Source organism: Ammodytes marinus (assembly GCF_949987685.1).
Source record: "Ammodytes marinus genome assembly, chromosome: 21".
In the NCBI taxonomy this organism is placed as follows: Eukaryota; Metazoa; Chordata; class Actinopteri; order Uranoscopiformes; family Ammodytidae; genus Ammodytes; species Ammodytes marinus.
This window is the reverse complement of record NC_137225.1, coordinates 5,190,654-5,218,426: the sequence shown is the minus strand read 5'-3', so window position 1 is coordinate 5,218,426 and position 27,773 is coordinate 5,190,654. Positions and strand designations below refer to the sequence as shown.

The window sequence follows — 27,773 nt, the reverse complement described above, 5'->3', positions numbered from 1 at the left end:
TCAACAGTCATTTTGAACGGATTATATATTTTTTTTAGGTCAGAAGTTAATGGTTTCTATTTTCATTATGTGGTCCATTTATCAGAAATGATGGCCACTTCAATTTGTTCCCATCAACACCTGGGAGCATGCTCTGCACAGGACCAGCTGGTCTCATCTCGGCCCTTTGATACATGTTCTGTGGCACTAATGTCAAAGTAACATTTTGAACGTAAGACATCATTTATTTTAAAGGAAGCACTTTTCTTCCTACAGTCAACATCCAGTCAGTTTTTGTCAGCCAGTCTTTCTTGGTTGAAGGTAAAGTGTTTTTTAAGGAGGTAAACCTTGTACAATAGTGCCTGCTGTACTGGGCTTCTTACTTGTTCTTTACTTGACTAAATGACACTTTATACTTTTAAACTTCCGGTTAAGTAAAGGATCTGAATAATTCTTTCACATGTTATTACCTGCGCCTGGCTGACTGCTGTTGTCTTCTTTACCAATAACTCTCGCTACTGAACGGAAACGTTATCTCTTGGCCTGCTTGTGGATATTCTATATATATATTTCTATGTTTAATGTGCCCCTGGCTATTTGTTGATCATATTTTGCATCAACCAAGTTCATATCTCCTTATGTTGTTCTGTTATTCATGTCTCCATCATCAGACTGCTTTCCAAGGAGCTTGTGTTCTTGCCTGATGACTGTAGACACCACTGACTGCAACAAAGTATTTAACCTGTGGCAATAGACGGTGAATTAGCATAGTGGAGTACTCTCCCCGGGGGGGTTTATGAATATAAATAACCCTCCCCCTTTTCTCTCTCTCTCTCACACACACACACACACACACACACACAATGGTAGCCTACAATGCCGCCATCCTCCTCCTCCTCCCCATCAGCCCCCTGATTTCTCAAACCCTTCCTCTAACCCCCCATGTGGCTGGAGCCAGCACAGTGATGAGGAGCTAGTTGCCATAGCAACAGGAGGCAGTTGCTTTGGCGACTAATGGGAAGAGGGGCAATGCGAAGGAAACAACGGCGGTTTAGTGAGGATGAGGATGGGGGTGTTGTGACGGGGCCGAGGAGGGAGATTTCTTTGAGCTATAAATAAATGACTGTCTCCACCAACAATCTCTTCAACGGCCTCCCGCTGAGATTATCCTCTCTCTCTCTCTCTCTCTCTCTCTCTCTCTCTCTCTCTCTCTCTTTTTCTCTCTCTATCTCTCTCTACATACCTGTGATCATCACTCATTCCTTTATTCCTGCTGTTCAGAGGCAAATTAGCATATCCTATTCAGGCCACAACAATGGAATCTCTCACTTTTCTTTAGACAAATCGCTCTTTGGCAGTCTCAGATATATCACGGCTAGTGATCTGCATTGGAATGTATAGCCCAACTGATTCCACATGACAGTCTCAGACTGGGCTGGGTTCACTGACACTGTGACAGGAAACCGATAGGTGACGTTTAACTTCATTTCACCAATTACATTGACTTGTAACCACTTTGTCTCAGATGGCAACAATCAGACTGAGCCTGGGTAGAAAGAGGGAGGTACCTGAAAGAAGAATGGTTGGTTGTTATCTCCACCAATGTTGGATCAGACTGAAATATCTCAGATATTGGATGGATTTACCATACCATTGGTACACATATCCATGGTAACCAGAGCATGAATCCTACTGGTTGTGGTGATCCCCTGATTGCACTTTTAGATTCTAGGTATGACATGATGGATTGGCACCAATTTTCGTACAGAAATATTTGGAGCACCATTATTGTCCAGCCTCTAGTCTCGAGCAGGAAATGTTTGGTTCATGGCTCAATGTCTGAACAATGATTGGATGGATTGTTTTTAAAACAACTGAAGTTAAAGGGAATCTATTAAGCCAAACACAAATTGTGCCTTTTGTGACTACAGGACAAGAGAGGAAAATGGCAATGTAGAAAGGAGGACACATTTCAATATTTTCTATAAGAAATCACGTCTGTTCCCTTTCACTTTGACAGTGATAGTCAATTTAAAGGTGGTGTGTGTAGCCCTGTTATTAGCCACAGATATTGTCTTGTGTGTATCCCTTCTCTTAGTGGCCTGCACTGGTTATGAGACACAGTGCTTATGTCACCCAGTGTGTTATATAACATGTCTGTGTGTATGTTTTTGCATGTCCTTCTCCAGCCAGTCAGACAGGGCGAGGTCATCCGGTTTGATGGGCTGTGTGTGTGGTGTGTCTGTGTCTGTGTGTGTGTGTCTGTGTCTGTGTCTGTGTCTGTGTGTGTGTGTGTGTGTGTGTGTGTGTGTGTGTGTGTGTGTGTGTGTGTGTGTGTGTGTGTGTGTGTGTGTGTGTGTGTGTGTGTGTGTGTGTGTGTGTGTGTGTGTGTGTGTGTGTGTGTCTGGTGTCAGTGTTGTCCTTCAAGAGGCAAGCAGACAGGGAGAAAATAAATATGAAAAAACAAACAAAGAAACAAACCAATAGTGACAGCTGTGACACTCAGTGACAGTACCCTGGCCCTAAGCGTGTCTGCCCACCTGCTTGAACGTCTAGCTAACTACCTGTCTGTCCACTCCTGCCTGTCTATCTGCTGTGGTGATGGGGGAGGAGGGGGGGGGGGGGGCGTTGGTGAAATTGTGCGGTTGCGATTATTGTGAACAATATTTTGCGATTTGCGATGTGACATAATAAATAAATTATAAGTCTACTGGCACGTTTTTTTAAAATCCAGAAATTATTGATCATGTTGAAATAGGCTGCATTTCTCAATTTAAAACGTGAAAATAAGGTAGAATTGAAAATCTAAAAAATGAAGCTTATACAGTAGCCTACTGTTTTCAAACTAACAGTTAATATAATAAATAAATAAGCAGTACAATTCCCCTTTTTAAAAATAACCAGCTAAAATAATGGCAGTATGCATTCACCACTTTGTGGCAACGCATTATCCACCAAATACTTTTACAACTCTTTGAGGATGACTTGGTCAAACAGGCACCACATGCATGGAAAACACCCCCAAAATAGCTAAAACATGTTTTTACACAAGTGCAAACCTAAGACTGCACTCGGCTGCCTGATTGTTAGTGACGCACCCCCCTGCCGCACATCTCCTCACACTCCCTCCAAGTCGAGCTCATGTTGGGTTCACCAAAACACCAAATGGCTGGATGACAAGGACACATACCTCAAGCCAAGTGCCGCCCCCTTCCTGTGTACTGTATGTAGGGCTTTCATTAACATGTTAGACTTTCACATGCTTCTAACTAAAAATGTAATACATGAGAAAGGGGTCATCTAGAAAAAAGACCCCACCTCACTTCTATGCCATTTTGATCTGTAAATAGAAGCCCATCTCTTTTGCCCACTGGGAAATAAAATAATGCCAACTTATCTGATATGACTGTGGTGCTATTTTATCTATTGATGTTATATAAAACACATTCAGTATACTGTGTAGAAGTATTGATGAGAGAGCAAGCTTCTTAGGGTAAAATGCTCTTGTTTTTGCCTTTTTAGAGATTTCATGTTCTTACTACTTTCCACTTAATACCACTGAGCCGTTACTGTGTGGAAAAAATATTTCTAAAGAAGATGGATACTTTCAAAAAGATTCAGCCCTCCAAAATGTATCTACATATGTTGGGTCGATATCTTGAAAACAGTTAATGATGTATTTATTTATAATCTATCTTAGCATGCACAAAATGATGGCTGTTTAGATGATATTTTTTAGTTGGGATGGCCACAATTGGGACATGCAAGCATTCGTTTCTCAGGCATAGTGAATATGACTGCTGCTTTTTTAAGTTGTGGTCCAGAAATGCCTTTTCCATGTTGGACATAAGTCTCATTTCAATAGAAAGTATCAGCTCCGGTCTGCCACATTGTTAACACGTTGTTCACATACATGGGTTGATGAATGAACACCCATCCAACTGTAATCAGGTCCAATAAGATATTTGAAAGAAAATAGTTTTTTTTCAACGGGCTGCCAGATAATTGTCTTTCTTTCCCCTTTGTGTTCTATTAAAATGTTTACTTTGCTTTCGAGTGTTCCCCACCTTTCCTTGTTCCAGTACCAACTTGGCATGACCCTATTTTCCTGGGGGGAAACTTGCAATGGAAACAAAGATTCTGCTCATGTAGTGTTTTATAAAAAAAAAAGCTAAGCTTCATTTGGTTATTAAGAACCATTTGCAGTTGTGCTTTTGTTTGCTAAGCCAACAAGACTCTAAATGCACAGGAACATTGTATTTGCAAAGTGAGCTTGGGAGTGAGTTTGGACAAACGTACAGTCCCTTAACAGGTCATTTAAGGTTTAAGATTGTAACAAGAATAACAATAGTAAGGTTACGGTTATGCTAAAGGTAAGATTTGGATACAGTTGTGAATTTAATTTTGCTTTGAGAAATACATGTGTATGCATTTACATTGATCCGTGCACATCCAAATCCTGAGGTGAGGCAGCACCCAAAGTTGTGTTGGTTTGAGTGTGTTGTGTGTTAGAGAGCGAGATGCAGTAGACAGAGCAGACAGAAGACTTGTGTCCTGCAGCTTGGCATCTTGTCCTATCCTGTCCTCAGTGCCCTTTGATGGTTTCAGGAGGCGACATGTGTACCCACGCCAAATGTTCCTGCCCTTGTTCCATCCTAACGTCCCCTGTTTACCCCTCACTTTCTGCCTCATTTCTTGCCCTTTTTCCTCCCTGTTCTGTGCTTCTGCCTACCTCTCCTGTCCGTCTCGTCCTCAACCCCCCTCTCTCCCTGTCTGCCTGGATGTCAGTTAGACATCATTTCATTCTGCAGACGTTCAGCATTCAGTCCAAACCGACATGCACAAGAACGCCTGTAACCGCTGGCTGTTTTGACTGACAGTGAACAAGCACACACACACACACACACACACACACACACACACACACACACACACACACACACACACACACACACACACTGTGCACGTACACTTAAAGCTCAGTGCAGGAAAAAAACAAGCCCCTCTTTCTCTCTCTTGCCGAGCCTTACATTATGACCTTTTTCACTATAAATGCATGCTGGGTTGCCTCGCCCTCACATAATCTTCTTATATGTGCTTTTCACAGTGTACTTATATTCTCATGTCTTCGATGTGCACAGACATAAAATGATATTATGAAACCAAAATGTTATATATTAGGTACATCTTTTAATGTATATTTTAAATGCATATTTTTGCACCACTACACTACGAGTGCCCCCCAATATAACGTTTTTTTTGGACACTTCACCATATAAAGAGATTCTAGTAGGAACCCAAATAACACATTTGACTGAAAAGAAAAGAACATTAGAATAGTATGTTACCTCTAGGCAGGAGGCGCTTTTCCTGACCACGTGTTACTGTACAAACACAGTAAATAAGTAAACAGTGAATCATTCAGTGACTCAACCCAATTTTTTTTAACGATTTGTAGCACAGTGGGTTCCTGCTGAATGCTTCCATCACCACAGCTCTATTAGAGGTTTAATGTGATCTAATTGGAAATCACAGTTCTTGTGTGATTGTGGAGACGAAGTAGCGGAAATGGAACTGAATGTGTCTGTGTGCAAGATGCCAAGCTGAGCTCTTGTTGAATGCTTCTAGGCTCAGTGGGTTTGTCTGAGTCGGGTCTGGATTGTGTGTTTGACTGTATCTCTGTGCATGTGTACGCATGTCTGTCTCAATGTATTGCACATACCACATGGCATAATGATTATACAGGTGCATACACTGTGTCTGTGTATACTGCATATATATGTGTGAGAATGTGCATGCTCCCTTTATTTTCTAAGTGTGTGAATGTGGCAGGAGAATGGAGTGTAATGGAGTGTGATTCTCAGTATGTGACCAGATGCGGTCTGACAGTCACAGGGTCTTTTTACCAGAGGCTTTACTCCTCCTCCATCTCCCATAACTGCATTTCCCATCTTCCCTTCTTACACACAGTTGTTCTTGCTATCATTTCATGAGCCTTCTCAGCCGCTACTGTCGCCTCCTACAATCTGATCTGTCCCTCTCTCTTGCTTGCTATCTCACACCCAGACATGGTGGAACATAGTGTGTCTGCAGCCTTGCAACAGGAACCATGTACTTGTTTGTAACAAAGAGGTTTTACAAAGCACCGGAGAGACACAGTAGACTAGACAGCGGGGATTTAAGATTTGAGCAAGGAGCTTTTCATATTCAGCAGTCAGCACAACATGGGGGTCAGACAAAAGGGAATAAAGTGCATAGAAGGTGTGTAGTAGCAGGAAAAATAGAGGTAAATGTAATGCATTGCCCTCGAGGGGTTGACATGGAGTGTGCCCAGTATGTGTGGAGTGTGTATGGTTGAGAAAGGTCTCATGTTTAAATTTCCCCCGAAGCGACTGCCATGGCCCTCACTCAGTTGTCCCCACGGGAACACTGTGTGTGTGTGTGTGTGTGTGTGTGTGTGTGTGTGTGTGTGTGTGTGTGTGTGTGTGTGTGTGTGTGTGTGTGTGTGTGTGTGTGTGTGTGTGTGTGTGTGTGTGTGTGTGTGTGTGTGTGTGTGTGTGTGTGTGTGTGTGTGTGTGTGTGTGTGTGTGTGTGAGATTGTAGATTGTAGATTGTAAATTGTGTTTTTTTTTACCATGCGACCGAACAAGAGAAAGAAATGGGTTGAGGGGAGAAAAAACGTGGAGTGAAAGAGAAAGCTAGAGAGGAGGGGGCTTATGCACTCCACCACAGTGGGTGGGATCTGGGAACCAACTGCAGCCAATTGGCAGCCACAACTAGATCATATGACGGCTGTGAGGGAACGAGAGAGAGAGAGAGGGGGAGGGTCTGAGGGACAGAGCTGGGAGAGAACTGAACATCCAGTTCACTCTCAGTGTGTTTGAGTTTAGCGAGGAGGTACAGCGCGAGGGACTCCACATGCACAGTGCAAAGCGCACCTGAGTGACTTCACGGAAAGGAACAGCAGCAACACAAGACAACAAAGGACAGACGGAGAGAGGTGGGGAAGTTTACCCTCAAGACACCTGAGACTGAGATAAAGGCAGACTCTGAAACAAAGGAAGTGGAAGAGAGAAAATAAAAAGGAGAGACAGCATGTCTTCTCTCTCCAATCAACAGCCTGGCTCTCCTTTCTCAGAGTACAGTGAGCTGTGCAAGGTGCCATCCCTGACGCCCACCCTGCCGGCTCAGAGCTGGGATTGGCAACACCCCTCGGGCATGGATATCGGCACCCCAAGGGGTGTGGTGGTAGGTAGCGGTTCTCTTGCACCAACTGGTCTCACTGACGAAGACAAGCTGTGTTTCTTCGAGTCGGGAAGGGAGCTGAAGGTGCCTGGCAAGGTTGGGGGCATCTCGGGAAGCACCTCGCTGGGTAACGCATCGCTGGGGAGTGAAGGGGAAAGCCCAGACAGCCCCCTATACTCCTCACCATCTCCCTCTCCGGCTTCCCCGGGCAGACTACCTTCTTCTGTGGGATGTGGGGGAACCAGCGCCCTGCCACAAGTCCCTGGATCCCCAGCAAGGCATATGGAGCTGCCATCACCCACCAATGCAAAGCCTCCACACTCATTTGGAGACAATGCATCTCCAGTAGATGCAGACTCTCCATTTGAACCATGGAGCAACCCAAGTTTTGCTGAGTACAGCCCCAAAGTGGCAATGCCACAGGTGGCCCCTAACTACTGCGCTATTGGAGTTGTCAATAACGATCATTTGGAGAAGGGCAACAAGGTTGTGGCTGGTGCCGGGGCAGCCCTGGGGGCCAGACAAATATCGGAGGGCTCTTCAGGGGACAACAGTGAGGAGGAAGAGATGGAAGAAGAAGATGAAGAGTTGGAGCCCTGTTTTATGGGGCGTGCTGAGCAGCAGAGGAAGGCTATGCGTCGTGCGATGTCTGAGTGTTCCCACCTTTTGGTTCCTACCAGTCTACAACTGCCTGAGACATACCCAGGTGGAGAAGGAGCAGAGTTTGACCAGCTGGTGTCACCCACAGGCGGTCCACGACACTCCATAAAGCGTTCACTGACCGTCGCAGAAGATCAACCCCAGAACCCTCCACCAACGCTTTCAGCGGCAGGCACAACACACAGCGACCTGCGGCAAGCCCCGCCCGAACCCCGCCTCTTCCTATCCCCATTTACAACACAGAAGGAAGGCAGTGCTGGCTTCCCTTTGTCACCACTGGATGCCCCTTTCGAGGGCTTTAATATGGAGAAGGAGTCAGGTAGCATGGTGCTTCCAGTGCCCCTTAGCCCCAAAGGGTACAGAGGCATGGATACCACTTCTACAGGGTCTGTAGGCTCCGACACTGAAGAAGGAGAAACTGGTTGCAAATCTGACTTTACCAAAGATGTTGAGTTTGACAGCATTGAAGCGGATACTAAATTCAACACCATGGCAGGTGTAGACTTTGGAGCTGGAAACAAATTGAAAGTGGCAGAGGACATTGCTACAGGTGGCTCTGCCAGCTTTGGCTTGACCTCCAGCACTAACCCCTTCATCACAATGGATGGTAGGTAGAGGCCTTGTTTGTAGTCTCCTCTTTTTAACCATGCTTGTTCACAACTGTCCAAAGTTGAACAGGCATCAATTGGAGAAACAGAGTTTGTAGGTTAACCTTTTACTTGCCACAGTTCTGCTTACAGCTAGCCCTGTGTATACACTCAACAGCTATTACTATGAGACATTTTGTGATTATGAACATGTAATATATGTACTGATAGATCAGAGTCTTGAGTGTTCATTTTCAAAAAGAACACCTGTCTTTAATGGGTTCCAGGTACAATGCACAGCAGAGAATACAAATGAAATCTTCCAAAAAATTGGCATTAACCTACGTATAAAGTGGTGTGGCAGTTAGCGATCCTTGACAATGGACCATGGACCCAGAGAAGGGTTTTGGTGCTAATAAGTGAAAGTGGGTGCAGCATGCAGGCACAGATATAAGAATGAAAGGGATGATGGACTGGAAAAAGTGTTGTCTTCTATTTGTACATGGTGGTTTTGTGACAGTGAAGTAAACACAGAGAGGCTGTTTTGCTGTCAACAATACCATGGACTCATTCAATGGCCATCTGAATACTACCCTTATAATGAAGTGATACGAATATGATTGTTTGTGCTCTCTGGATGTTTAGATGCATGTTGATAGTCGTTATGTCGGTTTATTGATGAATAAACCAGCAGTGCCGTGTTTGTTCATTCATTGTTCAATTGCTTTATTTATAGACTCTTTCTGGTCTGGCTTGCAAATGTCTTGGGGTTAGGAATAGCTGCAGTAGCAGACTGAAGGGAGGAGTGTCAGGCGGCGAGTAAAAGAGAGCCTGACAAGCTGAGAGAAGTAGACAGCAATGGAGCAGCCCCCCTGCGGGCTACTTGACATTCCATGGTGGTAGTGTCTGCCTCTTTGTGTTGGTCAAACGCAGCATGACAATTTGAGATACACATCTTCTCCAAACTGTACACACAGTGTGTGAATACTGGAACAACAGGTGTACATATTGTCTTGTTCTTACATATGGACACTTGTGGTGGCCGTCTCCATGTCCTTTTCATGTGTATGCAAATGTCTGTTTCTGCACAACAAGCTTGCAGCATGAGGCTTTGTCATAGTAGTAGAGAACATTTGGATGCCAGGTCAGGATAACACAACTCATTAGAGCCAAGGGAGGCTCTGACTCTGTCCAGCCTCATTTTCCCTTGTACTCTATGCATGTCTATACAATGCTGTCTGTTTGTTTCTCCTCCTGTTGTTCTGAATGCTCATTAGAAGTGAAGGCAGGCAGAGCTAAGATGGCTGAAAGCGGGTCATGGTCATGTCAAATGATGAGCACCTCCGAGGCAAAACAAGGTCACTTACCGGGAAGCGTGGCTCAGTCTGGCGCTGTTTTATTATAATGGCAATTTTCATTTCACTCTGTCTCCCACTTTTTCTTTGGTCTCTTTTTGTCAATCTCTTTGTCTCTTTTTTTTCTCTTTGCTTGCCTGCCACAAAGCAGACTGTGGTAGAGGCTGCCAGCCCGGCCACTGGAGTATTAAAGGGGCAGTCATCTTTATGTTCTGCCCTCTAAAGTCTAGATGAGAGCAACGAAAAGCCACAGGCGGTCTGGTGCATGTTTGCCTTTCTTTCATACATTTTTTTTACCAAGGTCACGGTATGGTTTGCTTTTTGTTGACTGTGTCCCTTGAAGGAAAGACCTTTTTGGAGATACAATGTTTTCCCCAAACGGTGATGCAGTGTAGGCAATCCATGCCGCTCTATGAGCAGCACATGTGCAATGAACAATAGCTCGGTCTAGCCCCGTCTCTAGAGGGGTTGTGGGAAATAAGGATAAGCAGATTTGGAAAAAAGTAGAAAAGAAGAGAGAGGGAGGAATGGGAAATGGAGGAAAAGACATTGAGGGATTGAATCACATAAATGCATAGGGATAGAAAACAGGAAGTATAGGATTTGAGGATAGAAGAGGAAGGCTTTATGAATATAGTGAATGAACAAGGGAAGAAGAACTGATCAAAGAAAGAAAAAAGGCTGGTTAGAAAAAAAAGGGTTCAAATGAAGTCAAACCAAAAAAAGTCAGAGTTCAGTCCATCAGCTTCCTTCTCTACACACAAAGTAGATCGCCTGTTACTTTCAAATGACTTTTGTCTCGTAACACTTCCAGGCAGATGTTCAGCTGCCTTCACACTCCCTCAATCAAGCAGTTAATTGTTATATCATTTTTCGTCTGGCACGTTGAATTAAATGTTCTCTCCAGCATCGTTCATTCGTAGTAAATGGCTTTGGGACAGTAACCCAACTGCATACTGCTCTAAGCGAATCATAACTTAGATGCCACAGTGAGTCTTCAACATGTCTACTAGAATATAGCCAAACAGAAGGGTCTACCACTTAAGATACCACAGTCCCATCTCCGCTCCCCACTCTGTCTCCACTTCACAACCTCTTAAAAGTGTCCAGCTTGATGTTTGATGTGCTACCAAAGGCCAGTGATGAAGTGTAGCTTTCACTTCACACAGAGTGCTGTTTGTCAGTGCTCACAAACTCCTCTTCCGCCGTAGAGTTCCCAAGTGCTGTGGAGCAAAAGAGTGACAGGCCTTTAATGAGACAGTGTCCGTAAGGGCAGATTTACATAATCCACTTAAGGAGCCAGTTTAGTTTATTAATGTTGGAGACCTCAGGTGATCAGAATCGGAACTTCACGTCTGCACGTTTGCTTTTGATTCCTTACGAAAGATATAAATAACACCTGATTCCAATTGTTTGTCATTGGAAGAGCTTCAATGGTAAGAACCGACCATCTTGCCTCAGTGTAATGCCAAAGGTCTGAAGAGGCCGGTGTAAATTTACGCCAAAAGAAGCAAAGACATTCTTAAAGGTGCACTATGTAACTTTGGGTGTGTCAGAGAAGTGAACATTTGTCTAAGGTATATTCCCATTACTGAATAAAAGAGCTTGCCTCTAAGAAAAATTGGATCCCTGGAACACTTTTTGGAGTCACTGTTTCACTGTTGTTTACAGCAGCAGGGCCCACAGTTTGGTTTAAAAACACATTCTAGTCTTACACTTGGTTCCAGTTTCCTCAAAATAATTTAGTTTTGTTTTAGGATGATAGAATTATTCAATACTAAGAATTACATGCAGAGTAAATATCTAATGTAACTTAACTGCAGGCTCTGTATGTAAACAAATCCCCCTCCCCTGAAACTGCATAGTGCACCTTTAAGTATTTTAATTGTTTTACCTACCTTTCTAAAAATATGAAACTGTTTAAAGAGCTTTTCTAATAGGAGTATAGTGTCAACATATGTTAGCATATTAAGTAAGATTAAAAACCTTAAGTCGGTGCTCTGTAGGAGAGTCCAGGCTTAACAGCCCTAAGTGAGCTGTAACTAAGTGTTATCATTATGCTAATGAAAGCTCCAAATGAATTGGCCCGCTGCACACAGATGCTCATTGTCCTCTGCCATCCTCAGCCATTTATTTGACAAGAGTTAGGCAACCCCGGGGCATCTTGGTGTCTCTGCAGGTTGGGATCCAGCTCAAACCACCTCAGCAGGGCCTGTGCAGGGCTCTGTGACCCATGCAGATCAACGGTGCGCCGCAGAGCTTTGCAGCTCTTATGACGGGGCAACATTAATGTCATAAAAGGTGTAGTCAGATCAAGTGCAAAGCCAGTTTTAAGGTCACATATTATGCTCATTTTCACGCTCAAAATTGTAAAACTGTGTTGATGGTGTAGTGTCCAATTTAAAAAAAATAAAATAAAATCACCATTGCACCATTGCTAAATCTCCTCTTTCCAGCCTCTGTCTGAATTCTGAAAAACAAGTCGGCTTTGATTGGTCCTGACTCCAACTGCTGGTTTTGCTATTATTTCATTCAAGCTGTGACAGCGCATAATAACTGCATACATTACACCAGGACCCTACAATTGAAGCATCTGAATGAAATTCAGCAGTCAGAGATATGATTGTTTTATCTATTGGTTGACCCATATGTGTTTTCGAATGCAGATGTTTGGAGAGTGGGTTGGCCAATAATACCGATATCATGTTGTTGTTGTTTTTTTGCATTTGATATTAGAGTAATAACACATGAGAAACAAAATGTAACTTAAAGAAACGTAGACCAGCCGTCGGTGATTATTAAAATAGAAACAATAAGAGGTATATATTTGGGTTAAAAATGATAAAAAGCACTACCATTGCTACACAGCAGCCACACTGACACGGCTGCCTGCAGTGTCTGCAGACCAACCACAATAATCAAAATGAAGTGTGAATGTACAGGGGTTGTCAGTTCATTAAGAACAAAGAGTGCTATTGACATGTTGCTGATTGTTTTGGGTACAGTCAGTTGCTTTTCTCTTTCAAATATTTGACACACGACACGTCTTTGTATTGTGGTATAGGCATGACTGCACCTTTGGGAGTCAGTGCCGACATCATTATTGACCTCCACTGCAGCATGTTCTCATGAGATATGTCCCTGGGTAATGGCTACCCCAGCACCGGCCCAACACACCCTGAAGGCCCACTGTGATGGATGCTCCCAATCACAAGCCCCGTCAATAATTAATGTCCCTCTCTAGGGCGGTGAATGATTGACTTTGATTTTTTTTTTTTTTTGCTTTATCTCTTTCTTGTTGCGGGACAGTCCAAACACAGAGAAGGTCACACCTTGAGCTCATGTAATCTCTGTGTTTCCCCTCCACTCTCAAACGCTCTGGGGAGTTAGCCAATTGTTCATCACATTTGGTGGTCAAAGGGTCGAGAATATATCCAGGTCGCAAGCTATCTGGTGTTTTTTTTGTTCTTCCATTTTGATTGTGTTTCTTTCTGATGAGATGATGATGTCCCTACCAAGTTAAAATCAGTGGCAGTGTGGCTTCACTGATGACTCACTCCTCGTGTGACCTCCTGTTGTTCTGCTGAGGATGAAGCCATTTCCACCAGGTTGTCCACAGCTGAGACACATAACGGATTACTGCCCTGATTAAAGGATCAGGTTGATCTCCTGAGTCTCATTGTTTGTAGTGTAGAAAAAGGAAAGGCCTTGTTTGCTCAGCTTCCCATTCCTTTTCATTCTTCCCTTGCATTTGTCTTGTCCCTCCATTGCTAGCTTTATTTAGGTCACTATTTAGTTTTTTCTTGCGTGTAGTAACCTTATTTATTCGGTCACTGAGGGACAGTCACAGACTGCTCCAGGTCCGGCGTGGCTGCCTGTTATGTAAACTATAGAACCGTGTAATTATATTCCAGTATTACAACCCAGTTACCTCGTTTGCTCCCTCTGTTGTCCTTCTTATCTCTTAAACGTCCTTGCATTTGCCTTTTCAAGTTATAGACAATAATTATTATGCAAAATGCACTTTTTCCTGACCCCCCCCCCCCCCCCCCCCCACACACACACACACACACCATTACCAACCTAACGTAGTACTACCTCCACCTGTGATAAGCACACCCCAGATACCCCTTAATCTAACGGGCAGACCGCCATATTGAGCTGGCAGGCAGTGCTTTTTGGAAGAGATAGGCTCGTAGACGGAGCGTTACAGACGGATGCCGATAAGAGGAGATTCAGCATTGGCGCTGAGAGAAATATAAAGGGTGTCTTGGACAAAACACCAGGAAAACAGTTTCTAGTAGAAACCCAAATTACAATTTTGAAGATGAAAATGAGCATAATATGTGACCTTTAAAGTAGCTAAGGCTGAAGCTAATCCAAACAAGAACACCAAAGCATATCCTTCTAATTCTTCTGGTTTTCACCTTTTCTGTTCCCTCTATATTAGTCTTTCTTCTTGCCCTCCTTTTTGTCCACCCACTCAGCACATAATCAATATTTCCCACGCTGGCCAACCCTCTCTCTGTCTTTTATCTTTGTTTTCCTAATTCTCAGTCCCCTTGACGGGATTTCTTTGTCTGCCAAAAACTACTGAAAACATGAGGCCACGGGAGTAAGTGTGAGTGAGAATCCGTTTGTCCTCTAGTCCTGTTTGGTTATGGTACTTGAGTGGGAATCGGTACCCAAAAGGCTGGTAGACAACATGAAATTGAAATGAATTAATTTGTTTTCACAGTTTGATTGTTAAAATCTGGAAACGGTTTCACACCGATAGAAAGGAGTGTGATAGGGCAAGAAACACAAGCAGACAGGGTGCAAAGAAACCTTCTGATTGGTCACCATCCATGGGTGCACTTTAAACAAGACCTGCAATTGGCTAATTCAGAACACTAAGGTGAATATGGGTAGAACATTGATGATCATGGAACTTTGCCAGTTGATTACTTACATTAAAACAGTTCTATTGTGGATTACTAATCTTTTCCAAGAAATGTTTGATCTAACTAATTATGTGTAAATTGCATCTCTTTAAAAAACCAAACATCTGGATGTTCTGTGGAAGACTTGAGATCTTTATCTATGTTCCTAAGAACAAAATGTATCATACATCAGACACTTAACAACATATGAACAAATCCTTCTGTGATAACCTTTAGAATTAGTGCTAAGAATTACAATATAAGTTGAGTTGACAGAAGTGCTTTAGAAGTTGAGATTTTGACCTTTTGAGTACTGAATATGATCTGCATCTCTGAATGTCGTGGTTGTCTGCTCTCTGTCGAACTATATCAGACACACTGTGGCATGACTGTAGTCCGTCAGTTTATGCCATGCAGTTTCAGACGGACACACACAACTAAGGGTGTATTCACACATGCCGTGTTTAGTTCGGTTGAAACGAACTCAGATGCACTTCTGCCTTCGGTGCGCATCTTTCAGGCAGGTGTGAATACAGCAATCGCACTCGGGTGCGGACCAAACAAACGCTCCGAGACCCAGCTGAAGAGGTTGTCTCGATGCGTTTCCAAACGCACTCTGCTGCAGTTCGTTTGTGGTGTGAATTTGTTCGGACTCGATCCGACCCAAATGCAGGAGGCACTGTGCCTTTTCTTTCTTTTCTTTTTTAATAAATAGCCGTCAGCTTCACATTATGGGAAAGTGTTGTTGTCACCATTATTAGGAAGATTAGTTGTGGTTTGACCGGGAGCCCAGAACAATATAAATGCTGAATGTGTTCAGCGATCAGATGAAGGAGAGGGGAGCGTCTCTCGCACAGTGCCAACAGGTTCACGCTGCGCAAGAAGTGTGTGTTTTTATTTTGCTTCCCATGTACGGGACCGTCAATACTATCCCCGTGTCAGTTTGGAGCTGAACTGCGCCGACCCAGCTGATACACAGCTTAAGCAGCTTGAGCCTATTCTTCTCGCGTGACGCGCATCCAGCACCAAAAATACAGTAAAAATGATGTTTCACATCGTAGGCTACAAGCCACATAACGTGGCATTGACATAAGGCTACACATTATGACCATATGAAACAACAATAATTTGATGTTTTTCCTCTTTATTTATAGGTTAGATGTAGGCCCTTTTATTATTTTTAACCCCATATTATATCAATGATATATATTTCGCAGTTTAAACTTCGTGCTTCCTGTTTCTCTCCACCCCAGAATGTCTGTCCAATGAATGAATGACCTCAGATCATGTGTGGTTTTGCTTCGTAATGCTGGTTCACTTGCAAAAGGGGCAATATGAAAGTGGACCACACCAAACAAAAAAAATCAAAACTCTATTTGGTCTGGACCAAAGCAAGTGCACTAGCGGACTTTCCCAGTGTGAATACACCCTAAACCTTGTTGAATGTTGTATTCCTTTTTTTTTTATACAAACGAGGTCGTCAGGGGCTCCGGCTACTAAACTAGGGCAGAGTGAGAGTCAGTAGCTCAAGCTCCTGTTAGGTCATCATCACCACCTGAGGTCTGATGATGCACACGCTTCATTCAGTGAGTCAACGCACAAGACTTCATCCTCTTTTTACCTTGTTTTGTAATCTTGTTTACATTGCGTGATATTTTGTGTTTTTGGCAGGATAGCGACATCATCCAGATTATTATGATTTTATTTAGTTCATAAATATTTCAACCTATTAAGGCTCAACTGATTTCTATGCTGGTTGTTTTACTCTCAGTGGTTTTTTAAAGAAAAACTACAGGATCCAAAAGAAAGCCTGACAATGACTTTTGACTATTTTCCAACTTGGTGCCACACAATAGGCAATTGAATACCCCCTGAATCTAACTGGCAGCTGCAATCAAACCAGCAGATAGATTATAGGCCAATCAAAGCAGACTGGGCTTTATTTTTTTGGAAGGTCAATTTAAAACAGAGCCTTTCAGACAGAGAGGCTGAAAAGTAGAGATTCAACAATGGCGCTTTGAGAAATATATTTATAAAAAAATGTGGACACTACACACCATGAAAACAATTTCTAGTAGGAATCCAAATTACACTTGCAACCTGGAAAAAAAGCATTATATTATTTGACCTTTTAATACCAGCTATTCCTTCAGGGCCGCCCAGTGTTGCTGCCATTTTTGATTTCAAAGAATGCTGAGAGTGACATTAGCTGTAGGCTCTTGTTCAGGAACGTCTCAGCATGTGTGAAGCCGTTGATAGTATTGATGAGACAAAATGTTCTTTGCATTGACTTCCACTTCAAGGTGCCATTCGCCCTGGAAGATGTTTCACAAATGGATTCTGGGTGAAACCTATTCTCGCAATTTTTCCGCTTTAAAAAAAAAATGCTTTTATCCTCATATTGTGTGATAGCCTGAGCAACAGCAAGAGATCTGTTCTCATTATCAGCTAATTTGATCCTGGCAAATCAGATGGAATTTGATGGTAGAGTCTGGTCTGGACAGACCGGGAGAAACGTGGATGATGAATGTAAGAGAGAGAGAGAATGACTTTTTATATTTCATTGGCCTGTGACAGTCAATTCAAATGTGTGACAATATAATAGACCACTGCCAAGAATGGGAAGAACTGTAGGTCGGCTTGTGATACATTGTCTGTCTTAGTGTGTGTGGTTGGAGGGTCTAGAGCTGGGTCTTCCCTCATTCACTCTTCTTGCATTGTGTTCGTCCTGTTTTCTAAATCAGGCCAATGTTGAGTAAGTAATAAGTAATACATAAAGGAATATCTTGATCCTTTAAAACAGTCCAATTCAGTGTTCATACTTGTTATATTTTGTGCTGATTCTTAACTATGATACACAGATGCACAGTGCATTCTTCAGCTAGAAGGAGCTGCTATTCAAGATAGTAAAGCTATTCAAATCTGTTCCCAAATGCGCAAAATCTTCCAAGTTCTTTTAATGTCTGAGAAGGAACAGTATTTTTTGATGATCTAGTCCGAGTTGCTGTTCCATTTGAGTGTGTTTGTTGCTCATACTGTATGTGTGCTATTGGAAAATAAAATGGTTATGGGTTTGTGTAAGGTGTGAATGGGAGTATAAGGGTTGGGGCACTGTGCCTTAAGTTTCTGTTTTTTTTTTATAGATATATTAAGGCGGAGTTTGTTGTTGTTGTTGCAACAAGTGATTAATTGGTGCTACCCGCTGCCGGTATCTGTGTTATTAAATTGGTTAAAAAAAGCTTGTTATCTATAAATATACTTAACATGATTTCTAATTGAATTTTGGCCTTTCCTCTTGCAGTGAAATCCGACACAACGGAGAAGGCAGAGAAGAAAGAGGAGAAGGAGGAGAAAAAAGAGGAGAAGGAGGAGAAGAAGGTGGAAGTGTTTGAGCCTCTGGATAAAGCCGACCAGAGGGGGGTGAAGGTGGAGTTCCCCAGCATTGAGGCTCCATTCGGCGGGGACACTCCGGCCAAAGTGGAGCACCAGACGGAGAAGGTCCAAGCCAGCGAGACACCCAAGGAGAAACAGGCCGAAAAGAAGGAGAGCGACAAGGGGAAAGACACAGAGGAAGTGGAGTCCATCCAGGAGAAGAAGGCAGGAGAAGAGAATACCAAGAACAAGGCAGAGGAATCCCCATTCAAAGGGGTGAAGGTGGATCAAGAGGACCAGAAAGAGAAAGATGGGAAAAAAGTGGAGATGGTAGAGGAAAAAAAGGAGAGCAAAGTACAGGTAGTGGAGGAACATAAGATGGAGATGGAGAACAAACACAGTGAGAAGCTCCAGGAGAAAAAGACGGAGGTGAAGGAGCATGAGGAGCAGAAGCCCATGGACAAGATGGAGAAGACCCCAGAGAAACAACAAGAGCCAGCCACCACAACCACCACCACCGCTGTCAAGCTTGACACCGGTGATGATGACAAGCCTGAAGGAAAGGCCGAAGTCCAGACAAAGACCACGGCACAGGCGGAAGAAGAGCCCAAGAAAGAGACGATAGGAGCAGACGACAAAGAGAAGGTGAAGACAGAGGACAAGGAGGAGAAAGCGTCCGAGAAGCCGGCGGAGATCAAGCCGCCGTCGCAGAAGGGCGCCAAGGAGGAGAAGCAGGGCAAAGTACCGGCCAACAAAAAGATGGCGGCTGTGACGGAGAAAAAGGACGAGAAGAAGGACAGGGCCGTGAAAGTGACGGACGCAGCAGAGAAAGCCAAAAAGCCCAAAGCAGTGACCACCGCTAACGGAAGCAGCAAAGACCTGGGCAGTGCAGCTGACAAGAAGACCAAGGTAATTCAAGTATGAAACACACCAGGCGTACACATTCTTCGGTTGGTTAAGCAGTACAAAACGACCAAGCGAATATAGAAAATAGAATATTTGACATATAAAAGCAATAAAGAAAAAATGCAATGAAATACGTTATTTATCATAAGACAGTAAAAAACAAATAGCTCAAATACAGAACTGAAGTCAAAATGTGTAGGTTTTGATGGGGCACGATTGGATTCTATATATTTTTTAAAGCTTTCTTAGCTTGAACCAATTCATTCATGAAAAAATAATAATAATTGGTTCAGAACCGCTACATCTACATCCCTGGATGGTAGCTGAGAGAACTTTTGGGGGGAATATAGAGCCTGATATGCTGCGGTAGAGTCATGTGACGTGTTAAATGTTGAGGCTGAGTTCAAACGACAGTGGAGAACATTCATCACGCATGCTGCTAATGCTTCTGCTTTTATTTACACTGACTCTGTTCAAGCTGGACACATTTTGTCCAGAGCTATTTAAAGTCATTAATTGCTTTGAAACAACAGACCATTCATTTACTACATTTTTATTTTTTTTAATATGATTTATGATTTATGATTATACTGTTATCCGTGCTTGCTCATCCCCCCCATCCCCCATCCCCTGCCCTGTTATCATCCGTTTTCCTCATTGTTTCTTTCCTTTTTGCTTTCCCTTTTTTATTTGCCCCCCCTCCATCACTCCTGTATGTCTGGGCCTGTGCGTCTCAGCCTGCTGCCGTGGCGGGCAGAGCCGGTGCAGCTACCAGAACGCGGCTGAGCACCACAGCTGCTGGTGGGCCCATCACTACCCCCACTAGGCGCCCCACTCCCTCCTCCACAACCACCACCACCACCTCCATCACAGACAGAAAAATACCCCCAGCCAGGGCCTCATTCTCAGCCACTGCTGCTCCAAAGCGGCCCTCCTCTTCCTCCACCACCTCAACCAGCCGCCCTGCAACCTCAGGCACTGCTACTCGTGATGTCAAGCCCAGGGTAAGTTTTCAGCTATCGGAAGGCTGTGTGGGAGTGCTGCTCAGTTAATATGGAGCAACGCAACCGGAACCACTCCTGAGGGATTTTCAGATATCCAGCATCCACGCCAGATGCAACACCACCAGATCAGCAGATTATTTAAAGGGCTACACACAGGTCTCCTTCCAGTGCTGTTGATAGGTTTCCCCCTTTCAACAGAATAGACAAGGTTGATATTCATCAAAGCTCCTCGGGCGCATTTAAGGCGAGACACTGCAGGTGAATTGGGTTAGAAGTTTTTAACTTTTAGAGTCTTGGTCAAAGGGTACAGCTGCATAATGTAGTCCAACCTCACAAACCTTTACTGCACCTTCTGCAATGAACTAACGCCCTACAGGAGTTTTTCTAGAAATAAAATGGTATCAATAATAACATCCTATGCAACTATTTCATTTATGGTTTTATTAACAATAGCATAAAACATAAAAGCAGTTATATTAGATAATAATTTTTTTAATCATGCAGCCGTACTCTACAGACAAACCTCCAAACCTGGACAATTGTTTCGATTATGGATGACTTGTTCAGGCACTGTGCTCTGTAAAGACACCTTAACTGCACCCGCCATGTCACCGCAACACACACATCTAATGGCCTTTGTTTAGCTCCAGAGCGCCCAGAGGTGCAGGGTGACTCGGTTTACAGCAGCAGGGCTCAGCTGCAGCAGCATCCCAGGGGTCGTTGGGGAAAATAAGCTCTTAACTGCTGCTGAATGGATAATGTGTAATCATCAAGGAGCGCCTTGGACTCTAGTCTGATGTCACATCGACACTTGTCAATGTCAAACCACAGACTGTAGATGTTTGATTACAGCCAGAGTAAAAAAAATGTTATTTCATTATTGACGACACATTAGCGTGCGTATTAAAATGCATTTTCTGCATGTTTTTAAGAAGAAAATCTATCATTAATCAGACAATCATAAACATATGAACAAAGCCTTCTGTAATAACGTTCAGAATAGTGCTATAAATGAATATAGAAGGTTTAAAAAAACGAATGATGATATAACGGCTGTTAAAGATGGTTGTATAGGAGAAACGTACAGACACAAACAGACAAGGTTTAGCAAAAAATAAATAAAATCTTATGTATTCTAGTTTGAGAAAAGACATGTTATAGAAGCAAAATAACCAACCATCTCAAGATTGATCAGTGTGTTTTTGCCTGCAGTGTCTCGCCTTCAAAGGCCTTTCATTTTTTCATGACCATACTTCTCTATTGATTTTGCCCTTCCTTGCCCTCTTTTATCGCTCTTTCCTTTTTTCTCCTCTCACGTCTTCCTTGTGTTTACTTCTCTCTCTCTGTCTCTCTCTGTATCTCTCTCTCTGTCTCTCTCTCTCTTTGTATCTCTCTCTCTGTCTCGCTCTCTCTGTATCTCTCTCTCTGTCTCTCTCTCTCCTCAGACGACAGCAGAAAGGCGCCCCCTTGTGCCAAAGGCCAACACTGCCACCTCAAACCTAACGGGCTCGTCCTCCGCTGCCACCAAGAATGGAACTGCTCCCACAGCAGCCAGTAAGACGGCCTCATCGGTGCGCACAGCGGCTTCCACTCGCACCGCCACCACCACCGCAGCCAGGAGGCCTCTGGGTACACACACACACACACACACACACACACACACACACACACACACACACATTTATTGATCATTGTGTTTTGACGAAGTTGTACAGTCGTTGATACTCAACCAAATGACGCTAGGAATAGTCATATTGTCAGCTCTGGCTCTCTGGAGGAATTTGTCTTTCTTTCATCGGGTGGGAGGGTACAGGCTGCCCAGGGTAAAGTGTAACAGAGAGATATTTTCTTATGTACCTACTACCTTGTGCAATAAAGGCACAATCATAAGTGCTAAATCTTGTGGTTCAATTATTCAAGCGGGAACAGACTTTTAATTTATCAGTGACTTTGTCCTTGGTTGTATTTGATGGTTGTGTATGTGTTTCTTCCACAACGGTGAAAGCACAAAGAACTGAACTGAACTGAACTGAACTGAACTGAACTGAACTGTGATCTTGCGAATAATTGATCATTTTATTTCTGTCTTGCTTTTCAATGAAGCGTGTTTTCTCTTCTTGCGACACGTTTCAGCCTCTAAGACGGACGGCGGCAAACCGGGAGAGGAGAAGAAGCCAGGCATACTGAGGACCTCTGCAGGTAGAACAGCACACAGCTCTGCTCATCATAAACACACAGAGATACGCTCACAACAGCTTTTCCTTTAAAGACAGATTCTCAACATGGCCACACTCGGATAAAACCATCTCAGAAGTGGCTAGTGTTAAGTGTATTTAAAAAAAAAAACATCGGTCAATATCTGTAAGCCAGCTGGTACCTCCAACCACTGTGTCTGACCTATAGCATGCATGGCTATGCTCTCCCTCCCTCTGCACTCTTGCTCTTACCTCTTTCTTCTTCACTCTTCTCTTCTGTAATCCTTTCCTCACTTTTCTCTCTCTCTCTCTCTCTCTCTCTCTCTCTCTCTCTTCACTTTTGCCTCTCTCTCTTTGTCTCTCTCTCTCTCTCTCTCTCTCTCTCTCTGTCTCTGTCTCTGTCTCTGTCTGTCTCTCTGTCTCTCTATCTACACATTCACAGCTTTACTCCTCCTGTCCACAGATTAATTTACATTGTGGCAACAAGAGACGTGTCAGCATGAGTGTGCTAGTACCTCACTGTCCACGCATGGCAATGCTGGGCGGGCTCGTAGAGAGAGAGATAGACAAAGACACAGAGAGAGAGAGAGAGAGAGAGGCTTTATTGCTGAAAGGCTGGGTAGAGTTTAAAAAAGCTTGAGCGCAGCAGTCTGTGGATTACTGTCCCTTTTGCTGTTGACAGTTTTTGAGTGTGCGGCTCCTGCTGACACAGCCTGTGGATGTCTAATCTGCCTCGCTGCTGGTTCATACTGCAAGTCAAATCACTCTTTAGAAACATGTTAGGCAAAGCGGGGGGGGGGGGGAGGGGGGATTCTTCAATTAAACATGTTGGAGCTCCACCAAAAGGCTCTCACGATGATGGATTGAAAGCACTAGCTGACCTAGAGCAAAACGTCTGTGTGAATTGACATATTTTTTACTTGGTTGCAAACGTTGGCTTGTCCCAGCTTAGCGTGTAGGCTGTAGGGGTTATAAGAATATAAGGATACACTCAAATGTCCCGATATGTATTGACGTGATACTGAATGGATTCTTTGAAGTGCTGTATCATCATGTCATGGATAAGTTCACACGCTGACAGTGGTTTGCTGTTGTTTTCAAGCCCTCTGACCTCTAGTTGACAGCAGACATTCATTTTGACTCTTTACCTCCTTCTGATCCTCACACTAGACAGAGAGATCTTGCGATCCAACAGCACGTGTGTGTGTGTGTGTGTGTGTGTGTGTGTGTGTGTGTGTGTGTGTGTGTGTGTGTGTGTGTGTGTGTGTGTGTGTGTGTGTGTGTGTGCGTGTGCGTGTGTGAGAGAGAGTTTCTGAATAGATGATATTTTTTTAAATCCTTTCTAGTCCTACATTGCCTTTTGGTGACATTTGTATAATGTTGCTATAAACATGGCAGTTGTTTGGGAGGGGACATTTTTATGCTTATTGGACAGTGTGGAGAAACAGAAGAGATGAAATGGGGAATGACATGCAGAGAACGACCACGGGCCGGATTTGTCTGCTGCTTCTGATGACTGAGCCTCTTTGGGGGGTGGGGGGGATAGGGACGCTCTAACCACTACACCTTGAGCGCCCCCGTAGCAGAAGATTTTAAGTGAATGAAGAACTTTCTTTTTTTTCTCTCCTTGCAGCCGACCCTACCAGGCCCAGGACCGGCACCAGCACGGCCACAGCTGCCCGGGGCTCCACTTCCACCATCGCTGCCTCTCGCACTCGAACCTCTGCAGCCAAGCCCAGCACGGCCCCCTCCACGGCGGGCACGCTGCCAGAGAAGAAGCCCCTGGTTCCCCGCGTCCCCCGAGTGGCTGCCATCAACACCACCACCACCACCAGCGCCTCCAGGACCACTGCTCGGCCCGGCACAGCGCCCACACCAGACCTCCGCAACGCCCGCTCTAAGGTCGGCTCTACAGACAACATGAAGCACCAGCCCGGAGGGGGGAAGGTAGGTCCTTTTAATCTGCTGCTTTCATACTGTTTGCTGCTGACACCGTTGCCCCCCCCCTCCCTGAACTAACAAGGAAATGTACCCGCAATGCAATTAAACATGGGTCACTTTCTTCCTGTGGCTCCTCACTTGGTTCTTAAGTTCTTCCGTTCTGCTCTTGTATTTAACATGGTGAGCGAAGCTGCTTGTGCATTCACCTAACCACGGCGTATATTTCTGCATCTTTTTTTCCTCATTTTCTTTGTCTCTGTTCATTTAGCTGGGCTTTGACAGTCACATATTCTTTTACTCTGACATTTCTCCCTCCATCTCGTGCCTGTTGATGTTCCAACATGTCAACTATAGAGAGCGTTTTATCCGGTCGATGAATGGCATTTTTGAGATAATTCTGCAGACAGTCCAGTGTGGCTGCTGACATAGACAATATACTTTTTATATATAAATGAATCTTCATTTTTAAATGTATCTTAATTTATTAAATAAATGTTCATTTAAGTTCAATTTAGTTTTTAATTTGTTATTAATATTCAATTATTGTATTTTATCAAATGCGCAAAAAAAGTAACAATGATATCGTCATTAAATATCTGTATTGCCATCGGCCATAGAAAACCCTATATCGGTCTCCTCTGAGCTTAAAACCTTTATATCGCCTGTGTACGTATCTTGTAAAGAAACAGCAGAGGAAGTCTATATATATATATATTTTGTAAAGGTTCTTTAAAGGATTCTTTACAGCCAAAGCTGTACCTGTTGGGTTGTAAAAAATTATCCTTTATGTCCCCAATCCCATTTGTCTCTTCCTTCTCTTCATCCTCCTCTTCCTGTGTCTTATCATGAAGTGTTGTTGTTGTTGTTGTTGTTGTTGTTGTTGTTGTTGTTGACCCCGGGGTGGGCTTGTCTCCCCAGGTGCCATCTGCCTCTCTGAACAGGGGCCTGGCCTCCAAAGAAAAAGTGAGTTCCCCTTCCATCCCTCCCTCCCCACCACCTCCCGTCTCTATGCTCCCTTCATACATATTTTGCACTTCTCTTTACACCAGCTCTCCATCTTTATTAATTTTTTTTCTTCTAATCAATTGCACAACTGAGGTCTGAACAATGACTAACCACACACAGGCTTTTGACTATAAAAGAAAAGCTATTCTTCAGCCATGCCTCCTCTATTAGATCCATCACATTCTCAACATGGATTCAGGAGGAAGTTAAGACAGACGTGTTTTGGTGGAGAATTTAAACAGTGTGATAAAATTATCTTTGGAGTCCTTTCTAGCATGCTGGCTAAAGAGCCACGATTTTAAATTAATGTTGACCTAGGATACAGTTTCTCGGAACACCTGACTTCACCTGGCATCACCATGAGTTGTGAAAAATCATATAAGAAAATCAAGCACAGCTGAATCAGAAGTACCGTACTTTTCGGCCTACAAGCCGCGACTTTTTCCCCGTTTTTCGACCCTGTTATTACACAGCACTGGGGATGGGCGTTAGTAATCGAGTACTCGAGTACTCCTCGTTTCAAATGATCTCGATTGGTGGATGAGGAAAATCGTTTTTTGTTTTTTTTAGTGTTTGTAGCCTTTAGGCCGGCCGGCGGGCCGCCCCTATTTTAAAATGTTATAATACGTGTACAAAACGGATGTAAAGTTTAACAAAATTAAATATTTTGATCCAAGTTAAATAAACTAAGCGTTGTGTCAAACAGAAACCGCAAATAACTGCCACCTCCGTGCAGCGCAGCCAGTGTGTGGTCTCCACAGCACCGCGGAGCTGAATGCGGTGCTGGAAAACTTGGAAAGGCACGTAAAGAAGCCAGGCTGACTTCGGGCACATTCGAGCAAACGATAAGAAGCCTTTATTATGGAATATAGGATTGAGATTCAAAAGCCGACGGTGTAACGTTCCGTTAACGAGGAATTAGTCGCGGTAATTAGTCACGGACAGGAGTGAGCATACGCGGTTGGATATACTAGCCTACTACTTCTACTGCTTTGGTGAGTTATTTAGCCTATCTATGTGTTTAAATTGTAGGACAATAATTGTATTGTATTTGCTGCCCTTCTTATTTAAAATGTCTATTTTGAATGTTAGCCAACTGCAGCCCATGCTTTTTTTCTCTCTCTTTTTTCTCTCTCCACCGCAGACCTACTCGATCGGTTTAAATTGTGGCCCGCTTATTTAATTACTTTCAGTTAGGAAAATGTGTTTTAAACTTGTGGAAAATAAATCCTTAATATCATATGGCAACTGTGACTGTTTGACATAAGCATTGAGCGCTTTATTGCGGTCAACCGTTGTTCTGTAGACAGATGCGTTGCGTCCTAAAGATAGAAAAAAGTTTAACGAGGAATCGATTGATCCTCGAGGAATGCAAGCGATCACACGAGTAGCGAAAACACTCGTGCCCATCCCTAATAGCTACTATTGCACAAAATGGTAACACTTACGTACGTTATGCAAATATGCAACTTGTTTGTTGAAATGTGGGAGCTTCCTCAAGCAGCCATCTCTTTCCCGACAATCCCCTCTGTGCAGGAACTCTTACATATGGTAATTAAACATTATAACACCTGCGGCTTATTGTCCAGTGCGGCATATAGTACGGAAAGTACGGTACCTTATTTCATCATCCACCTACATTCTAGCCTGGTCTCACTTCATGTATCAGTGGCTATTAAAGCTAGCCACTGGTGCCATTAAAGGTCACCTATTATGCAAAATGCACTTTTTCATGTTTGTATATGGGTCCCCTGTGTGACCAGACAACCCTTATCTCTCCACCTCAACCTTACTGGAAACCCGTGTTCAAAAACCCTAGTCAGATTTATCCGACTGTACTGTATGACGACATACAGACAGAAGCCACACCCCCTCATTACCAACCTTACTGAGCACTACCTCCACCTGGGATAAGCCACACACCCAGATACCCCTCAATCTAACTGGCAGTTAGATTCAAACCTGCTGTCATACCCCTTTACCACTGACCAAAAAATCCGCGTTGACCCACGTCAATCTGTCTTTTTTGTGGGATGGGAGGGGTCACACCCTGCATTTAGATCCAGGTCGACTGACCCTGCAGTACACACGGGTGTTTCTCACCTCACTGGGCTCAGCTCCGCTCGGCTTTTTTTGGTGGGAACACGAGTCACTGATCAAGGCGCTAATTTCTGTCGTATCACGCCATGTGTTAAGTAACAATAGTCTTTATTTATGAAATAATAACTGCTCCAACAGACAGATCACCATTCATGGCTTCACTTTCCATTCAGGTTGTGTTTAAGCCTGTGAGCTGAGGCGCTGAATGTGTTTAAAATACTATAACATTATCATATCCATAGTTTGTTAACCTGATCGTCCACAACAACCCGCAAAAATATGAGAAAAACCTGCGACGGAAACAACTGAGGGGACCTGCAGGACCCACAGCCATCCACTATTATGCAGACCATACGGGAAAGAAAAGAGAGAAGTTTAAAAGAACCAATTGACTTGCTTTAACCAATGCCGTGAGCTTATAACATGAATAATTGTAAAATATCATTTCCATGAGGTTGTTCAGTCAGAAAGTGATGGGACATAAGTAAATGTGCCAGAACAC

The 27,773-nt window shown here is 43.6% G+C and overlaps 1 protein-coding gene across 1 annotated transcript in view; it reads left to right on the top strand.

Annotated features, from left to right (window-relative positions):
* Positions 1 to 27,773, top strand: part of LOC307267833 (uncharacterized protein) — a 116,411-nt gene that overhangs the window by 76,730 nt on the left and 11,908 nt on the right. Inside the window, exons 7-12 of the mRNA XM_080050261.1 lie at positions 18,050 to 19,029; positions 19,764 to 20,030; positions 21,476 to 21,659; positions 22,164 to 22,229; positions 23,859 to 24,172; positions 25,085 to 25,129. Coding sequence (XP_079906387.1) covers positions 18,050 to 19,029; positions 19,764 to 20,030; positions 21,476 to 21,659; positions 22,164 to 22,229; positions 23,859 to 24,172; positions 25,085 to 25,129 — 1,856 coding nt within the window. The remainder of the gene's footprint in view (positions 1 to 18,049; positions 19,030 to 19,763; positions 20,031 to 21,475; positions 21,660 to 22,163; positions 22,230 to 23,858; positions 24,173 to 25,084; positions 25,130 to 27,773) is intronic.